The sequence below is a fragment of the Lycium barbarum genome, chromosome 9, assembly GCF_019175385.1.
Source record: "Lycium barbarum isolate Lr01 chromosome 9, ASM1917538v2, whole genome shotgun sequence".
Taxonomy (NCBI): Eukaryota; Viridiplantae; Streptophyta; class Magnoliopsida; order Solanales; family Solanaceae; genus Lycium; species Lycium barbarum.
In genome coordinates this window covers 17,672,930-17,692,927 of record NC_083345.1, presented here as the reverse complement: position 1 = coordinate 17,692,927, position 19,998 = coordinate 17,672,930, and the positions used below count along the sequence as shown (strand labels likewise).

The 19,998-nt window shown below is 37.6% G+C and overlaps 1 protein-coding gene and 1 non-coding gene across 2 annotated transcripts; both read left to right on the top strand.

Moving 5' to 3' along the window:
* The first annotated feature begins 5,297 nt into the window (after positions 1 to 5,297).
* LOC132612449 (small nucleolar RNA R71) lies at positions 5,298 to 5,403 on the top strand. Its single transcript, XR_009571809.1, has one exon. It is a non-coding gene; the product is annotated as a small nucleolar RNA R71 (small nucleolar RNA).
* A 5,428-nt stretch (positions 5,404 to 10,831) lies between these two features.
* On the top strand, positions 10,832 to 11,476 carry LOC132610465 (nuclear transcription factor Y subunit B-5-like). The gene has a single exon (XM_060324754.1). The coding sequence runs from the start codon at positions 10,885 to 10,887 to the stop codon at positions 11,323 to 11,325; it is 441 nt and encodes a 146-aa protein (XP_060180737.1). The 5' UTR covers positions 10,832 to 10,884; the 3' UTR covers positions 11,326 to 11,476.
* The last annotated feature ends 8,522 nt before the right edge of the window (positions 11,477 to 19,998 follow it).

Sequence of the window (19,998 nt, the reverse complement as noted above, 5' to 3'; positions counted from 1 at the left end):
ACGCTCATGTGTTACGGTCCGTAACACGATCGACGGTCCGTAACTCAGACCGTAACACTTTTCCCTCATCCTTCAGTGATTTCTGCATTTTTTTCTCTTGTTACGCTCCATTATACGAACCGTAACATGAGTTACGGGCCGTAACGTGGAGCGTTCTTTCCTTGCAAACTTAGCACTTACTTTCTTTTGGCCTCTTTAGTCCTCAAAAGCCTTCCACATCAGCAAACATCAAAAACATAAAAGAAAACAAAGGAAATACAAAATTTAAAGTACTTATAAAGCAGTAAATGCGGGTTGCCTCCCACACAGCGCTTGGTTTAACGTCACGGCTCGACGTGATACCTCAATTTTTAGTTTAGGAACCGTATTTCAAACGATACCTATCAACCACGTTACCGTCATCAATGCACCAATGGTAGTGCTTTACTCTTTGTGCATTCATTTTAAAAGTCTGAATGCTATCCTCGGTTTTCACCTCAATAACACTTCCATTTGGGGAAACACTTAAAATTTCAAACGAACCGGACCATCGAGACTTTAGATTGTCCGGAAAGAACTTTAGGCGCGAATTGTAAAACAAGACCAAGTCCTTCGGCTGAAAATCCCTTTTGAGGATCTTTGAGTCATGATAGTATTTCATCTTGTACTTGTACAGTGTTGCACTTTCATAGGCATTATACCTAAATTCATCCATCTCATTGATTTGAAACAACCTCAGCTTTGTTGCTTCATGCCAATCCATGTTCAACTTTTTCAATGCCCAAAGGGCCTTATGCTCAAGCTTAATAGGCAAATGAAATGCCTTCACAAATACCAACTTATACGGTGAAGTCCCAATAGGCGTTTTGAAAGCCGTGCGATATGCCCATAGAGTATCATCCAACTTTTTGGACCAGTCAGTGCGATTCACATTGATCGTCTTTGCCAAGATGCTTTTTATCTCTCTGTTGGAGACTTCAACCTGACCACTCGTCTGAGGATGATATGGAGTGGCAACCTTGTGATACACGCCATATTTTTCAAGAAGATCAGCAAATGGTTTGTTGCAGAAATGAGAACCACCATTACTAATAATAGCTCTAGGAGTGCCAAATCTAGTAAAGATGTTCTTTTTTAAAAAGGCATTGACTCTCCTACCATCATTGTTAGGCAAGGCCACCGCCTCCACCCACTTGGAGACATAATCCACCGCAACAAGAATATATTTCAGCCCATATGAGCTCACGAAGGGCCCCATAAAATCAATGCCCCACACATCAAAGAGCTCCACCTCAAGCACAAAATTCATCGGTGCTTCATGCTTCCGACCTATTGTGCCCTGGCGTTGGCATTTATCACAAGAACGCGCCAACATATTTGCATCAAGATAGATGGCAGGCTAATAGTAGCCACACTCTAGCACCTTGGCTGCAGTTCTATTTCCACTGTGATGCCCACCAACCGGAGAATCATGACAAGCCTTCAAAATATCCATCACCTCAGATTCAGCCACACATCTTCTGATCATATTGTCTGCACAAGTCCTGAATAAGTAAGGCTCATCCAAATATTACTGTCGGCAATCTCTCAAGAATTTCTTCTTTTGATAAGCCTTCAAATCTTCAGGAACAATGCCAATTACCAAATAATTGGAAATATCGGCATACCATGGTGCCACATCATTGGAGATTGCCAAGACTCTTTCATCCGGAAAAGTGTCATCAATATCCAGCACATCAATCGGTCTCCCTGGTGCTTCAAGTCTGGAGAGATGGTCAGCTACTTAATTTTCTGACCCTTTTTGGTCTTCGATTTCAAAGTCAAATTCTTGTAGCAACAACACCCATCTTATCAACTGAGGCTTAGCATCCTTTTTATCCATTAAGTACCGCAGGGCGGCATGGTCAGTGTGAACCACTACCTTGGCACCCAATAAATAAGCCCGGAACTTTTCATAGGCATAGACAATAGCATGTAGTTCCTGCTCCGTTACTGTATAGTTCAGTTGAGCTCCATTTAGTGTTTTTCTGGCATAATAAATTGGGTGCAAGATTTTGTTGAGCCGCTGACCAAGCACAGCGCCAATAGCAAGACCACTAGCATCACACATTAATTTAAAGGGCAGCGACCAATCCGGGGACACAACAATAGGGGCTGAGGTCAATTTTAACTTCAACTCGTCGAAAGCCTTGATGCACTTCTCATCAAAATTGAATTTGGACTCTTTTTCCAAGAGTTTGCATATTGGGTTTGCAATTTTGGAGAAGTCTTTGATAAATCTTCTATAGAATCCGGCGTGCCCCAAGAAACTCCGAACCCCTTTTACTGAGATAGGTGGAGGGAGTTTTGAAATCACATCGATTTTGGCTTGGTCAACCTCAATCCCTCTTTCGGAAATCTTATGGCCAAGGACAATTCACTCCTTTACCATAAAATGACACTTTTTTCTAGTTGAGAACGAGGTTTGTCTCCTCACACCTTTGTAGAACCCGATCAAGATGGTTTAAACATTCATCGAATGAATCTCCTACCACAGAGAAGTCATCCATGGAGACTTCAAGAAATTTTTCAACCATGTCAGAGAATATGGACATCATGCATCGTTGGAAAGTAGTTGGGGCATTGCAAAGACCAAATGGCATTCGGCTGAAAGCGAATGTCCCATAGGGACAAGTGAAAGTAGTCTTTTCTTGGTCTTCCAATACAATGTTGATTTGGTTGTAACCTGAGTACCCATCCAAGAAATAATAATAAGACCTTCCAACCAGCCGATCAAGCATTTGAACAATAAAAGGCATCGGGAAATGATCCTTGCAAGATGCAGTGTTCAGCTTTCTATAGTCCATACACACCCTCCAACCGGTAACAGTTGTTGTAGGAATCAACTCACTTTTAGAATTAGGGACAACAGTGATGCCCCCTTGCTTTGGCACACATTGGATTGGACTTACCCATGGACTGTTGGCAATCGGGTAAACCACCCCAGCATCTAGCCACTTAATAATCTCTTTCTTTACCACCTCTTGCATCGGTGGATTCAATCTTCTCTGATGCTCAACACTTGGTGAACTTTCCTCTTCCAACTGAATTCGGTGCTCACAAATTCCGAAGGGAATCCCCCGGATGTCTGCAATAGTCCAACCCAAAGCTCTCAAATGTTTCCTCAAAACTGCGATGAGTCTATGAGTTTGGCCCTCATTCAGAAGTGATGACACAATAACTGGGAGAGTGGCATTTGCTCCAAGAAACTCATATCTAAGATGGGATGGAAGTTGCTTGAGATCCAACTTCGGTGGCTCAATAATTGACAGTTTTGCTGGAGGAGTTGTTCGCTTCTCTAAATCAAGAGACAATTTCTTGGGCTCATAAGAGTAAGACCCCAGACTGGTGAGTGAATTCACCGTCTCAATATATCCCTCCATTTCTGCTGCATCAAAATTTACCAAAATGGCCGATAATGTTTCACCCAAGCATTTTTCCTCCATCTTGAATTCTACCGCTTCATTCACCACATCAAAAGAATTAATGACTGAAATACTTTGATAAATACTAGGAAATTTCATACCCTTGCTAGCGTGAAAAGTCACCTCCTCATCGTTCACCCGGAACTTGATTTCATTCTTCTCTGAATCCATAAGAGCCCTCCCTGTAGCAAGGAAAGGTCTCCCCAGAATAATAAGAATTTCTTGATCAATAGCACAGTCAAGAATCACGAAATCTGCCGGCAGTAGAAATTTTCCAATTTGAACAAGCACATCATCAACTACCCCAACTGGCCTTTTTATCGACCTGTCAGCCATCTGCAACCTCATGGTAGTTGGCCTTGGTATCCCTAATCCTGATCTCTTGAAAATCTCAAGGGGCATAAGATTTATGCTAGCTCCGTTATCACACAACGCCTTGGCAAAATCCTGCTGCCCTATGGTGCATGGAATGGTGAATGCTCCAGGATCTTCCCTTTATTGCACTGTGGTCTTGGAAATAATAGCACTAACGCGATGAGTGATACCCACAGTGTCATGTTTCAATGGCTTCTTCTTCTTTGTTAAGAGATCCTTCAAATTCTTAACAAACCCAGGCATTTCTTGGACAGCGTCCATGAAAGGAATGTTCATCGTCAATTGCTTGAGTTGATCATAAAATCGCAAACACTTGTCATCTTCTGTTTTCCTCACTAGCCTTTAAGGAAAAGGCGGTGAAGATCTGAACATTTGAGTCAAAGGGCATAGAGCGCCAGAAAGTTTTGTCTTCCCCTTTTCATGTTTTTCTCCTTGTGCCTTGAGATTGTCAAGATTTTGCTCCTCTTCAGCTATAATAGGGACTTCGTCCTCTATTTATTCCTCCACAATAACATCAGATACACCAGGTTGTGCCTCTTCTTCAACAATTAGCTCGAGATCAATCACTTTTTTATCAGCACCTTGAAGTATTTTTCCACTTTAGGTGCTAATAGCAGCTACATGCTTCACAGAGTTTACCCCACTACCTTTCAGACTTGGAACTGTATCACTTGGTAATTGTCCACGTTGAGGAGTGTGCACTTCTCTGGAAAGGTCTCTGAATTTCGATTCAAGCTTCTGAATGGAAGCTGAATCAGATAGTTGAACCTGAGACATTCCCTTTATTGTGCTCTCAGTTTTGTCCTGATTCATTAGCATTTTCTGCATAATACTTTTCAGCTCCGCAGAATCATTAGCAGCATTGCTAGCAGAGTTGTTAGCTGAATTGTCTCTCCACTGTTGGGAACTTGATGCATGCCCCCTTGGTGGAATGTAGGGGTTCGAGCTCTTATTGTCATAACTGTTGTTATTGTAATTCCCTTGATTTGGATTTCCCTGATCATTTCTGCTATAATTGTTCCCTTGAAATTGGTGTTGAGGCTTTTGCCATGGGTGATGGCCCGGATCTTGATAATTTTGCCTTTGATAACCCCCTTGCGAGTTGTTGACATAATTAGCATCTTCATAATGTTGTTGCCCATCTTGGTACATCCCCTCAGGGACTTGATACATCCCCTGTGGATGAGGTGGTAACTCCTCAACAACATTTACCCCTTGTGCATCCTTTTCTGCCAACATTTACACCTTGTGATCTCTCTCGTGGTTTTCTTTTGCAACGACAGATAGTGATGGAATACCATAAGAGAGACTCTCACTATCAGTTGAATGCCAATCTTGATTGTGGGTGGTGAGTTTATCAAGCAAACGGGTGATGGCGATAAATGACTTGTCCATGAAGCATCCTCCCGCGACAGTATTGACAGCAATCTGATTCATTATATTTAAGCCCTTGTAGAATTTCTCCATGAGAATAGCAGAAACCCGTGAGTTGGAGATTGAGCTAGATAGTACTTGAACCGCTCCCATGCCGAATATAATTGTTCCCCCGGGAGCTGTTTGAACTCAAAGATCTTATCTCGAAGTTCAGCCTTTTTGCTCGGTGGGAACCACTTCTTAAGAAATGTATTGGCTAGCTCGCTCCAGGTATGAATAGAATTGCTGGGAAGCTTTTCATACCATTCCCTTGCTTGGCCAGCCAAGGAATATTTGAAAACCCGTAACTGAAGTGCATCAGCAGAAACAACACCTTGGGATTGTTGAGCACACACGTGCAGGAAGTTCTTCAAATGTCGAAGTGGACAATCCTCCAAAGAATTTTGAAAATAACCTTCAAGTTTCAGCAGTTGATAGATAGAACTATAAACTTTGAACGTAGCATTTCCAGCCCTAGGAGGGACCACAGCAGAAGCATAATCAGCTTTATTGATGAATTCCGCAAATATATTCTCATCTTCGTCCTCTTCTGGTGCAGGTGGGTTCACTTGGAGTCCACCTTGGTTTCCTTGATTTCGATTCTGTCTTCCAGCCATGTTCACCTGGTTCACCAAAACGACAAATAAGGTGTGATGGAATAGATAAAGTTTTAAAGAAGAGTACGCACAATCGTCCTCGAATGTTCAAATGTCCTTATGGGGTGTTATAATACGTCGGAGAGGTCCCTTTCTTTCCTTCAAAATTTCCCAAACGCTTATTTAAACTTACTCTCATTCCCAAGCTGCATTGCGCTATCTTCTTCCTCATCGGCTTATCTTGCCTTAGTCTACCCGACTTCTTGAGGGTTTCTAATCACTCCACATATTCTAATTTCCTTTAGGTTACCCCAAATTTCCTATTTATCTCTGATATCTATATTTGTGAAAATTCTGGTACATTTCCCAGGGGGTCACCCATCATGAAATTGCTCCCACCTGAGCACGCTTAACCTCGAAACTTCACTGGAATTCGGTGCCTTACTACTGATATTTTCGCGTCCGCTTCCTCACATGACCTTTATTACATGTTTTGAAGCAAACCGAAGTCTTACAGATTCCGGGACATTAAACGAGGGTTAACGCCCCGAGTCATTGTTATTCAATCTTACCAATACTGACTCTCTTTCCCAAGAAAAGTTAGTATAATGGCTCAGGCTAATGCTTGCAATCATTACCCAACGCTAACGCACAAAGATAGAATAAATACTAACAACCATTATGCATATATCAATAGTAGAAACCCATTCACATAATGCCCATCATGGGATCCACAACCTTAGAATTAAAATTAGCTACTCATCATTTTGGCTAACAAAGAAAGCTTAAAAGTTAACATAATATACTTACAATGCCAATACAATATGGAATGAAAGTGAAGTTGGTGCTTTAAATGCTCCAACCACTTCAAATATTTAAGGCTTAAAGTTAATGCTCCCAAAGAAAATCAGAATAATGAATTAAAACCCTAACTTTAAGTATTTATAGTGCCAAAAATCGCGCCAAATTTCTGGACAAAAACACCCTTACGCGGCATCGTTACGGACCGTAACACAGGTTACGGTCCGTCCTTCGATTTCGTCCTTTGTCAGCTTGATTAGGTCAACCGTTACGGCTTCTTGCGACGGACCGTAACACAGGTTACTGTCCGTATCTTTCAGCGGATCATGGCCTCAGTGTTCAGTGGCCAATGCGTTACGCCACGACGTTACGCCCCGTAACCTGAGTTACGGACCGTCCTTCTGGGCGTAACATGTGACACTACTTAGGCTTCTTACTGGAAATTTCCTTCAGCTTACGGTATACGTTACAGCCCGTAACATGAGCTACGGACCGTCCTTTATAGCGGCACGTATCTGGATCTTCCCCTCTGGTACGGATCATGTTACGGTCCGTAACTCAAGTTACGGACCGTCCTTTTGCTCCAAATTGTCCGTTTTTCAGCATTTCTTATCATTTCCGTTCCTTAGTCAACTAACCCTACAAAACACCAAAATAACATAAGAAACGATGTAAAAACACTTAAAAACAAGCAACACTTCTAGTGACAAAGACATAAAATGTGCCGAAATTCACGACACATCACACTTCTCATGATCATCATAAGTGGATCATCTACCTTAATATTATCAAAACAAATTTCTTGGAAATCACAGAAGGGTAGAATGTTATAAATAAATAATAAATAGAGTTAAAGAAGTAGACCCGATTAATGTCACTTTTTCTTAATCCATTGCTTTGATGTGATCACCTTTTGCAATATCAAAATCAATGTCAATTTTCAGAAGAAAAACACCGTATGATTTTATGAAGAGGTAGATCCCTTTTCTATAGTACCGCTTCCTCACTTGAACCTTGATGATTAGATTCCTCCTTAATTTTTTGTTTAAATCATGTGCCTTTAAACAAATGCCAGTGCATTGTTTTAGTCCCCACTGCCAAGAGGTTGTTGCCTTTCTTTCCTGCATTTTTCGTTTTCTCCCTTCATTTATTCTTTTACTCCTCTGTTTTCACCGCACAGTCTTTGGTGATTTGGGAAATCAAATTTCCACTACCAAAGTATTTGACTGTGACTCTAAATACGTTAGAAGAAACCTTTTTTTTTTTTTTTTTTTAATACTTACGAGACGTTTCAAGATGAAGAGCATTATTGGCGTTACAACTTCCGGGCGGCACTGCTACAATGAAAATCATCATCTACGTCCAAACTTAGGATTACTAGTGCCATGAATACATGCACTCTTTCTTAATTATGATTTCCAATATGAATCTGATTTCCGTCAAACAGCCACCAAAAACAGTCCCGACTTCTCTTTACCAACAACCTTAAATTTGAATGCAGTATCTTCTTCATAATGAAATATCTCTTTAAGATTGTTAGAAAAATAGGTAAACATAATTGAAAAACAAATGGCTTTGAGGCGTGAAGAATCGACTTTTCTTATAGGAATATTGCCCAAAATACAAGCAATTTCCTTCAGGATACAACAAAGCACAGATTATTCATGCAGATTTTTCGTAGCCACTCAATAAAGGAAGGCCTTATTTATAGAGTTAGAAAAGTGACTATTGTGAATAGGCATGACTTTTCATGAACGGACATGTTCATTTAAATTTCAGATTTTGAATAAAATCTGAAAATACCTAGATCTTAACATATAATATCTTCAAACTCTTTTTGCCTTATGTTGTGGGACAATACCACTTCATATATATACAAACTATCTAACATTTTGTGCCTTATTGGAGCTTGGCACAGATCTAACATCAAACTGCTGCTTCACTTTTTTTTTTTTTTCATCTTCTTTTCATTCTGTTCTTTTCTGATTACTTTTGGCTTTGCAGCTGCATTTTATTCCCTCGCTTTTACGAGTTTTATTCTCGTTTTAGCTCCATAATGTCCCTGAATCATCAAACAACGCCCATTAGCGTAACAATCACAATATTAACTAAGTTGGACATTTTTTAATTCGTAAACTCATCATAAAGAGCGGTAAAAGCGTTGGAAAAATGACATAAAATATATCAAATATGCCCAACATCATATATCCATGTTTGTGATATTATGCTAAATTGTTAAAATCTTTAATACCAATTTACCTCAACCTGATTCGATAAATTATAACTTGTGTATAATACGTTGTTTCCTTGAGTATGGAGTAATAATTTGTAAGACAATCTATAGTTATTCGGTTGGCTAGCAAAACCAAAAATACATCTGCTAAAGTAAAAGAAACGGGACCTAATTAATAAACCACGCTATTGACTAAATTCTAGCAGCTTTCCAGCAAAGGCGGATCCAGGATTTAGAGGTTCCGGGTGCCGTATCATCCAAAATAGTAAACGGGTCGATTTGTTCAATTTTGGGCTACGGTTCGGATTATTATCTTTTTCGATTTATATAGACAAATTAATCAAATATGCACATTTTTTTTTGTTATGTTCTCTTTTAGATATTATGAGATGGAAGATACCTAAGGCCTTATTCTCTAAAAATTTGAGAAAGAAAAAGATTTTTCACTTTAAAAAACTGAACCTATATAAATCATCTAATACCTTTACCTCATGTATTCATACTCCATTGTCTATGCATGTTGTTGCACATATATAATTGAGAAAGAATCAAGCATTGTAACTTCAGCCCAGTCATTTTCACTTAACGTGAACGTCGGTGAAAGATAAAAAACCTTCAAATTTTAAAAACTCTAACATAATAATATTCATTATTTTTAAGAACTTAAACCTTTTTAAAAAAAATTATAATACTATTTAAGTATATTTTTATTAATATTTATGTGATGTTTTAAAATTTAATACTTATTAGCATGGAATACGCAAACAACACGCATATCAAGAGATTAATACTTAAAGAAAGAAAGAAGTTAAAAGAGTCAAGAATTAATTAGAGCAAAAAAGAGTCAATTTGGTTTAATAAAGAATACAAGTAAAAAATAGAATTTAAAAACAAAAGATAAAAAATAAAGATGAATAGAGCTGGGCATGTACTTTCCAGCAAGCAAAATAACAAACCAAAACAAGTAGAGAAGAATTAATCAAAAGTATTAAAAAATTGGAAAAGAAAAGAGCTGAAAAGTGTATTTCAGCAGCAAACCAAAAGAGGCGCATTGGGTCCGAACTCCCGTAGCCTGGCTGGAATGCCATGTCCATTGCCAGTGGCACCTTTTGCTCTTTTGGTATTCCGGGTGGCAAGTATAAGATATATCTTATTTCTTATTCATAGATACATATATATACAGAGTTTCAACCAAGGCATCCGGGTGCCGTGGCACCCCACCCTTCTACATAGATCCGCCCCTGCTTTCCAGTATCATCCACTTTGGAAACAAGTCATTTTCACAACGACAGGTACAGTTTGATTCCTTACCTGTAATTAACTTAATTCTGGACCAATAATTGGTGTCCTATTTTCATAAATTTATACAACCTTGCCTGCCACATACATCAACTTTATCGTACGCTTCCACTAATTTATATTGTTTACCTGCTGAAATAAATCAAGATTCATATTCTCGTATATAGTGTCCCAGAGTTTGTGGAGTGGAAAATGACAAATTCACACTTAATTTGACAACGCTAAAATTATGAAGTTTGCAAAAGACTGGATTAACACTATCTATTGCAAAGACCTATTCTAATTAGTAGTTCACCATCCAACAATCTAGGGTTTCAACTTCAACTCATGTTTTTTTTTCTCTATTCAACTTTCAACTTGTGGATAGGATTAAACATTAACAAGTAGGAACGTAGAGGGGAGGGGACCATTTGATTTTGATTCATAATTGATTAAAGCAAAGTGCTAATTTTAATAAAGGCTAATTAGATATACACATATAAAAAAATCTGACCTAACTTCGTACCACCAATACAAATTTACCTGTCATTCTGGCCCCGCACCAGTACTGGATACTTTTATATATCATAAAATCTTTAGCTATATCACACTACATTATAAATTTTTAATTATAAGTTAGCGTAGTACAAACGAACTTGTGCTTATAATAAAGAGGCAAATAATATGCAGAGTGAAAAGCAAACGTGCCTGTGTTTGAGAGGATCAAGTTCCTAGGTTTCCCAAAATGGTTGATAACATCAACAATATATTAGGGTCAATTAACTCAAGTGAGGAAGGAGGGATTAAGGAGCAAGATAGGTTATTGCCAATAGCTAATGTGGGGAGACTTATGAAGCAAATTCTTCCTCAAAACGCCAAGATTTCCAAAGAGGGCAAAGAAACAATGCAAGAATGTGTATCTGAGTTCATTAGCTTTGTTACTGGAGAAGCATCGGATAAATGTCACAAGGAGAAACGCAAGACATTGAATGGAGATGATATTTGTTGGGCTATGGGAAGTTTAGGACTTGGTGATTATGTTGTGCCTTTGAAGAGGTATTTGCATAGGTTTAGAGAATTAGAAGCAGAAAAACCTAATAAAAAGAAGGCTACTGTTGGCAAGAACATTGAAGAAAGTCGGAACAATGAACATCGAAATTTCCAGGGAAGTTTTTATGGTCCTTAAGATTTGTCAAATGACAATAACTTTCTAGCTTGGAACTTGATTAAGCTTGGATTTTTAATCTTTATTCTTAGAAAAAGTTTTTACTAGTAATAAGAATTATTGTGGACTTCTGGTATGTGAAAATATTCTCTGTAAGTGATTATTGTATCATCTAATTGGTTATGGAATATTCTTTTGAACGAGTAATAACATGTATTGTTGGTTTCACATTTGGATAGTTGGTCATGGTTCCCGATTCAGGAATACTTGTTTTTGCGTCTATATTAACCCCGGATTGGATACTTGCATTTATTACCAAAAAAATTACAAAAAGGATGAGGGTATATGGCCTTGTTTCGAATAATTTACTTCAACCGCAAAAAAAAAAAAAAAGACTCTGATGATGGATCGTAAGCACAAATGTTATGTCCCGTATTTTTATACATTAGGACAACCCGGATTAATTATGATAATTTAGGGCCAAGACTATCCCGGGATTTGAAGTCGGGATTTTTGACCTTCGATTTTATTTTGAGACATAAGTTATATAGGAAATTGTTGGCATTGAACACTTAGGGAAAATGTGACCATAATTCATAAATTTGGAATTAGAATCTTGCACAAAAAAAAAGGGCCTTAGCCGTGTGGTCTTGAAGTGGTCCCACACATTGTTGTGGCCAATTTTAATTGGTCCAACACATGTGTGGGCCAAAGACACATGGACAAATATTGTGGCGACTTAAAAAGATAAGACTAAGTCATCTTTCTTTCATTCCACACTTCAACACTTAGAAAAAATAACAAGACATTGGAGAGCACCATTTCTGTCACACCCCGATCCTACTAGGGTGTGATGGGCACCCGACCCCATATTCGGAGCCGAGCGAACCCGCTGTCTCTTATTACACATATAAACTCGTGAATCAATTAAGAAACAAATACACAGCAAGCTCTCCAAATTTTTTTTTTCTTATAAGTAAAGTCTATCATCATGTGGGACCCGTGACATGAAATATAATAACATATCGACTGGCGAAGCCGTCTACAAAGCTGACACTCTATATCCACGACTCTGTCTGCAAAGTCTCTAACCTCGAACATAGCGTCATAGTACATATACTTTGACTTGGCAGCACTCCAGGACAAATGGAGCCTACCAACTCCACTGGAACATCTTCTATGCTAACTTCGCATCCTTTGGGTGTACCTGCGCGGCATGAACGCAACCCCCGAAAAAGAGGGGTCAGTACGAGTAATGTACTGAGTATGTAAGGCATAAATAGTAACATAGTAAGAAATATGCGTATGAATAATAATTGCATGGAAACGTAGAACATATCATAGGATAAAAGAGTGACCTGTACATATGAGTGCCGCTGAGGGCGAGTACCATGCATGCTTGTCTTTCCTTTTGTAAAAATATTTCTTTTTCATAGACATAGAAAATAGAACTTATATCATATCATGTCTTATCATATCGTATCGTATCGTATCATATCATATCGTGTCATGTCATAGCATATCATGTCATATCATGCTGTGTCATATCATAGCATATCATGTCATATCATAGCACCGAACAATGTCGGCTCGCCCACATAGCGCCGAAATACGTCGGCTCGCCCATATATCCCGCGTCCGGGATGATAAGCCAGCTGACCAGGTGGCAATGAAACATGTTTCCCTTCCCATTTCCCCCATGTATACCTTCCCCCCATCCCATTTTCATATACATATCTTATATACATATGTCATATAAGCATGCAAGAGAGCCCAAAGAAAAATCATGTAGCCATCGGAGTGACGTAAGGTCGGTGACCTCCGATTACATTATGGAACAATCGTGGTCGCTTTGTCTCACCTTGAAGGAACAAGTATTTTAAGGCGAGGCCACCAACGGAGAATAGCATTAGAAGTAAACATAGAATGAAATCATGGGCATCATAGACGTCAATTCATAGGCTTTGAAATCCTTAGAAAATAGTGTCATAGCTAGGAAATAGAAATAAGGTTCAAGAACTAGTTTATCACCTTCATTTTCACATTGAATCCTTAGCTTAGAAGTCTTAGTCATGGAATCATTTTGGTCATACTTATCATAGGCATATTCTCTTTTCTAACATCGTCGTTATCATTATCGTCATAGAAGTATTCTCGTTAGAATAGTTATAGTACTTGTCATTTGGTAACGGAATCAGGATCAAAGGTTTCATTTGGATTCAACCTCAAAGTAAGTCAAACGGAACCATAAGGATAATCCGGGAGCAACAGGCCCGCCTCGGGCCGAATGAGGTAGCGTACACGATTTACATACGTTACATTTCATGACGTCACTTGTGAGAGTTTTAAGGTAGTCGGGTCCTATTTGTGCAAGTTCTAGATGTTTAGGCAATTTTTCAACATTTCATACAATATTTAATTCAATTCTACTGAATGAAAAAGGGGAAACTTTGGGTGCGGATTCCGAAGAATAGAATTGTCCCCGAGGCTTGTATCCAACTTATTACGTCTAAGACATGCCATAGAAGGAAGGGTGAAGCCTTACATACCTTTTCCGCTTCATACACGTCTCCAAAATCAAGTTTCAAGTTCGCCAAAATCTACAATTTGGTCACAATTACCAAATGTTAATTGTATGGCTTTAAGATTTCAATCTTAACCAATACTTGTCTACAAAAATTTGGGCAGCATCTCCCCTATAAATACACCATCCCCAAAATTCAAGTTAGCCAATTTTTTTATCAACAACAATCCGGGAATTCAACCCGGCCAAACTATCAACACAATGACAACAACCATGACTACAAAACACAATATAACACAACTAGTCCTCTTTCCAACATAATGCAATAGCTTTCATTCCAACTTCACATTTCCAAACCAATCTCAATGTTTTTACATCCATTACTAATCAAGATCATTACAATATAATTCGGAAGCATTTCATATCATTTCTACAAAATATTCACAAGATATACAAAATACACAAACTTTCCACCAAAACCATAATCCATCCAAAACTTCTAATCTTCAATCTACATATTCATAACATATTTCCATCTTCCAATTTCATCAACCATAATCATAATTTGCACCTTAACAATTTCATTTTCATAATTACATAAATCTACCATAAAATCACAAAACTTCTCATAACCACTTAACAACCAATCTTTCATGCCAATATGGACTATTATCCTTCCAAATTCACCAACTAACATAATAATTCACATTTAAAACTCCACTTCCATAATTACATAAAAACTTCAATAAAATCACATAATTTCCTATAACTATTTCCAATAATTTTCCATGCCAACTTGAACCATTTTCTTCCATTTCCAATATAAGGTCCACCACAACTACAACTAGAATACAACATAAAATTCAACTCATCTTATTCATACAACCTTACATACACATGCACACATGCAAACCCACTTTGTAAACTTCCATATTTCCATAAATTCTACTCATTTCTACATACTACAACATAAACCAACCTTCATAACATAATAAAAAGGAATTAATTCTTACCTTTTTCTACAATCTTCTTCACTTGACCAAGTTGTCAACTTGAAGAAACAAGTGCTCTTTCTTCCAAAATAATTACACCAAGTTGTAAAGGACCCTTGAATTAGTAGGAATACCACAAGCAAAATAATTTTTGGGAGAAGATTTCAAAGGGACAAAAATTGGAGAGCATGGCCGTATGCCATGTCTCCTTTGCTCTTCATTTTTTTTTTATTTTTCTCCTCTTCTAATGTTCTTGAAACTTCTATATGTTTCAAGACAACTAAATGACCCCTTTTATTTAATTATCACATGGAAATTAATTAGAATCCATGGGCTTGGGCCATTGTATGGCCGGCCACCCCTCTTTTGGGCCTAATTTTTCTCTTCATTTTTTTTTGGGCCAGCCCGGTTGGTCCCGAGTTGGGCCTAGCCCACTGACCTTTCGACCTTAAAACGTCCATATCTCCTTGTACCGACGTCACCTGGGAACCCACGACCTATGGTTGGAAAGCTAATTCAATTATCTACAACTTCTATTTCTTGGTATTTTTCCAAATTCCAAACTTATAATACCGTTTTTGCCCCTAGAAGTCAGATCACCCGAAAACGTTTTCTTAAAAATATTCGTTTGGAGGGCTTCCACTTTGATTTGGCCCAAGGGTCCTTCTTGAGTTGTGTTTAACTTCACATATGTGATTCATATGACTTGTCACATGTTCCAAAAAAAATCTTGACGTGTGGGCCCCACCCCATCTTACAAATAATCTGACGTTCAAAATACGGGATGTAACAATTTCCACCAAACTCACGGCCAAGAGAGGGGAGAAACCAAGTCCATTTCTAGCCTTCCCAAAAATTTTTCTTTGGTACAAACCCACTATTTTGAGGTCCCTAAGTAGCGTGGAAGCATTGTTGGAGCGATCAAGCCATTTGTTTAAGAGATCGCAAACCCTAGCCTATTGGGGAATTGAAGAAGAAAGGTAAGTTTGATCTTGTTTTATGTGTTGTGAACATTTTATTCATGTTGTAGTATGTTAATATGGAGGAAATTGGTGAAATATTGTATGTGGGAAGTGGGTTGTGTGCTTGAGGAGCTAGCCGTGTAAATGGGTGTTGAAAATGGAATTGATGAATTAATTCTTGTATCATGTTAAATTGTTGTAGGATGTAGGAGGGCTAAGAATCATCAATATATGTATATATGTGGGTATGTGGCCGTATATAGCTCCCAATGTATGCCGAAGATTGCATTAATATCGCTTAGTATTATAGTTGTTATTGTTATGAATTCTAGTTGGAATTAAGCGTGTAATGACTTAAGAAAGATGTTGAAATTGTGTGGGCTGATTTGAGACTTATTGTGTGTTTGATGTAATTCGTATATTTGTGAAAATGACATCGTTATATGGTGGATTAATGATACGAATCATGAATTGAAATTGAGGAATGTGGATGGGGGCTGCTCTCGGTTTCTAGGGGCTGTTTTCGGCCACATTGGAGCCAATTATTGGATTGTTGGAAAAATTATGTAAACTGTTTAGAATGTTCTTGAATGTTGTTAGTATGGGTTTGGGTTAGTATTTGAATGTATAAGCGTTGATGTTGGCTTGAAGGTAAGCCATTGAATTGAATATTTGAAAAGTTGTGAATGATGAAAAAGAGAGTTACCATTGCTATATTGCCTTTTGAATTGGTTATCGATGTTGCTAGGTTGGTTATTGTTGTTGTTGTTGTTGTTGTTGTTGTTGTTGATTTTGGACGAGTTAAATTCTCGGGTTGGCCTATTTACAGGGGAAATGCTGCCGAATTTTCTGTAGAATTTAGTGTTAGTTCGAAATGAATTGCTTAAGTGCCTATGGTTAATATTGGATATTCGTTGGCATATTTGTAGACCTTGGGGAGCCCGAGGCATAGATTGGGATTAACTTTAGATTGGCTAGCTTGGAGTGCGTACGAGGTATGTAAAGCCTAAGCCTTCTTTCTTTTGGCATGCCTTAGTTTTCAATAGGCTAGATTATAAGCCTTGAGGAAAATTCTAAGATTCGAAATCCGAGCATGTTATGATCCTTATATATTCCTTGGCACTCTTATGTATGATTTGATGAAATATGAACCATTATGTCTTTGAGATAATCGCTTTCCAAATTTTGCATAGAAAGGTTTCACTTTAAAGAATTTCGTAATTCTTGAATGCCATATCTTTTGCATAAAGGCTCGGATTGCTCCAATAGTTTTATAGGAGTTTGCATGATGTATAATGAGTATGTTTTCCATAGGCGGGCCCGACTTGGGTCAATACCCGTCCGTGGGTCCCGCGACCTTCCTTTATGTAATTCGGAGCACTTTTGAAAGAATTTGTTATGACTATTATTTCGATTTTCAAGTATGATCATTTTACTTATGTTTGAGTTCATGATAATGATTTTATGCATATGACTACTCACGACTCTACTCGTGCATTCTGTTATCCCTTTCGCCGAGTCTTGGGCCGGTTCTGTTGTCGTGCGCACTTTGATATACTCCGGAGTTATGCTGTGTTTATGATTCATCGAGCCACTCGTTAGAGGGCCATGTCCCACTTATATTTGGTGTTATGCTGTGTGTGGCGTTATGCTGTGTTATGATATGCGACGGGGATATGGAGATTTGAAACCTTCCGGTGTTATGCTGTGTTATGGCGCCATCGACGGGCGGGCGACCATATTCTTCTGTATCCTATGCATGACTTACATATTTTTAAAAGTAAACATTTTGACATGTTGGATTTGTACTTATTTTCTGTACTACTACTTCGTTTATGCCTCAGAATTGTTTCTGTATCTTCTGCTTTGCATACTAAGTACATATTTCGTACTGACCCCCTTTCTTCGGGGGCTGCGTTTCATGCCCGCAGGTACAGACGCACAGTTTGGTGATCCACCAGTCTAGGACACCCTCTTCTGTCGTTTGGAGTGCTCTTCTCATTTCAGAGCATATATTTTGGTATATATTCGTTCGCTGTGTATGTATATATATTGTTCAGGGGTACGGCAGGGCCCTGTCCCGTCATATGTTTCGGTTGGTCTGTTTAGAGGTCTGTAGACGTATTTGTGGGTGTGTGTGCCTACTTCTGTACAGGTGCGTTTGTATGATCCTACTCGTTATGGCAACCTCGTCGGCGTGCATTTTGTATATGTTTTGGTTATGGCAGCCTTGTCGGCGTGCATTTTGTATATGTTTTGGGGCCGTTGTGCCATTTGATAGCCTTGCCGGCTTCTGTGATATTTATGCATCTGATTGTGCTGAAATGTGTCTGAGGTAGTTTGATATAGTTTGAGACGGCATATAGTATTTATGGCTGCATATGCTAATTGTATGTGATTCGATATGGATAGGTACGTTTGGGTGCCCAACTCGGGCACCAGTCACGGCCTACGGAGTTGGGTCGTGACAACAAATTTCTTTTAGGTTTTTCTTTTCATTTCATCTTCATTTGGTACAACTATCTATCTATTGCAACTCGTTTACATTCAACTTGAATTGATGCTCCATGATTTTTACTTCGGTATGGAGTATAATCTTTTAGCTAGTATTGAATTTAGCTTTATGTTAATTATTGGTTACTAACAAAATAACAATATTGTTTTGATTAATGAAATGATCTAAATCTAATTTGGATGTGAAATATCATCCTCTCTACAAATTAAAAGACAATAATTTTCTAGCTTGTTACTTTATTAAGCTTGGATTTTCTGTTACTTCTTTTCTTTAAAAAGAACTATTCTAGACTTCTAGTATGTGAAAATATTCTCTGTTAGTGATTATTGTATCATTTAATTTTTATGGTTTTGAAAAATTGTTTTGAACAAGTAACCTTCTGATTCATGTGTGTTTGGTTTCACTTTTGGCTAGTCGGTCATGGTTCTTGATTGAGGAGCACCTTTTTTTTTTTTTTTTTTGGTGTGTGTATAACATTCAACCCCCGATTAGGTACTTGCATTGATTACCAAAAAATTACAAAAGGAGGATATGACCATGTCTCCAAATACAAGTATATACACTCTTTAACTTTTGTTTTTAGACGATATAATATGAAGTAATTACTTCAAGCTTAGTCTAAGACTCATGCAGTTAAGCACAAATTCCTTCACTTGCCACGTCATCTTCATTTGTTACAGCTATCTATCTATTGAGATGTTTAATTACATTCAGCTTGAATTGACGCTGCATAATTTAAACAGGACATTTTAATTTTTACTATTGGATTTGGCTTTATGTTTATACTAGTTAAAGACAATCAAAATATGAATAAATAATCATTGTTATAAATAAATGTTATAAGAAAATTTGAATCAAATAAGTAATCTAAAAGATACAAATTCTATTTGTGAAGTCTTGACCTAAAGGATGGTAATACGTATCCGGGGAAAAAATAACAAAATTTTATGCATAAGAATTTTCCAGCATTTGGAAATTAATAAGAAAACCAATTTATGTTTAAAAATATAACAATTAATTTTATACCTGCAATATAATTTGCAACATCCGATACAATGATCAAAAAGCAAACCCACTCTTAAAATAAAATAGTAATTTTAGACTTGATTATAACACATTTCTGAAAGGTTAATATATAGTTTCATTTCTAAACACTGAAAATATGTCTCTCGCTCCATTATTTTAAGACTAATGAATATCAGTCACATAAATCTCTTTTACAGAACGATAATAAGAGCTTTAAGAGGAAAAGAAAAGATGAAATGGTATGTTTGGATGTTTCAAAAGTTCATAAGAGATGGATTCTTTTATTGTACCTTGATAAGTGATAACTAAGAAAAAGCCAAAAAGCAACAAACACTTCATCTAAATAAAGGAATACACAAGCAAAAGCATGAATTCAAGAAAGCAAGTGAACGTAGAAATTAATCCAAAATCTCAAATTACTCCATCCCAATTATGTGAAACGGGAAAGGAAAGAGCGTTAATCATCTTGTGAGTATTACCAATTTTACTCTGTGAATATATCAATAAAGAGGGGAAAGGGAAAAAATAGACCTCTGTGCCAAGTCACTTTTATATATTATGACCATAAATTGAAGGAAAATGGAAAAAAGTAGGAAAAATATAAAAGGTTCTTGGCGTTAGAAAGAGCCTTGTTACCTTTACTATATAGATTCTTGTCAACTTTATATAAATATT

What these genes read in the sequence shown, in the direction of transcription:
- LOC132610465 (XM_060324754.1), top strand. Translation starts at nt 10,885, where the DNA reads ATGGTTGATAACATCAACAATATATTAGGGTCAATTAACTCAAGTGAG.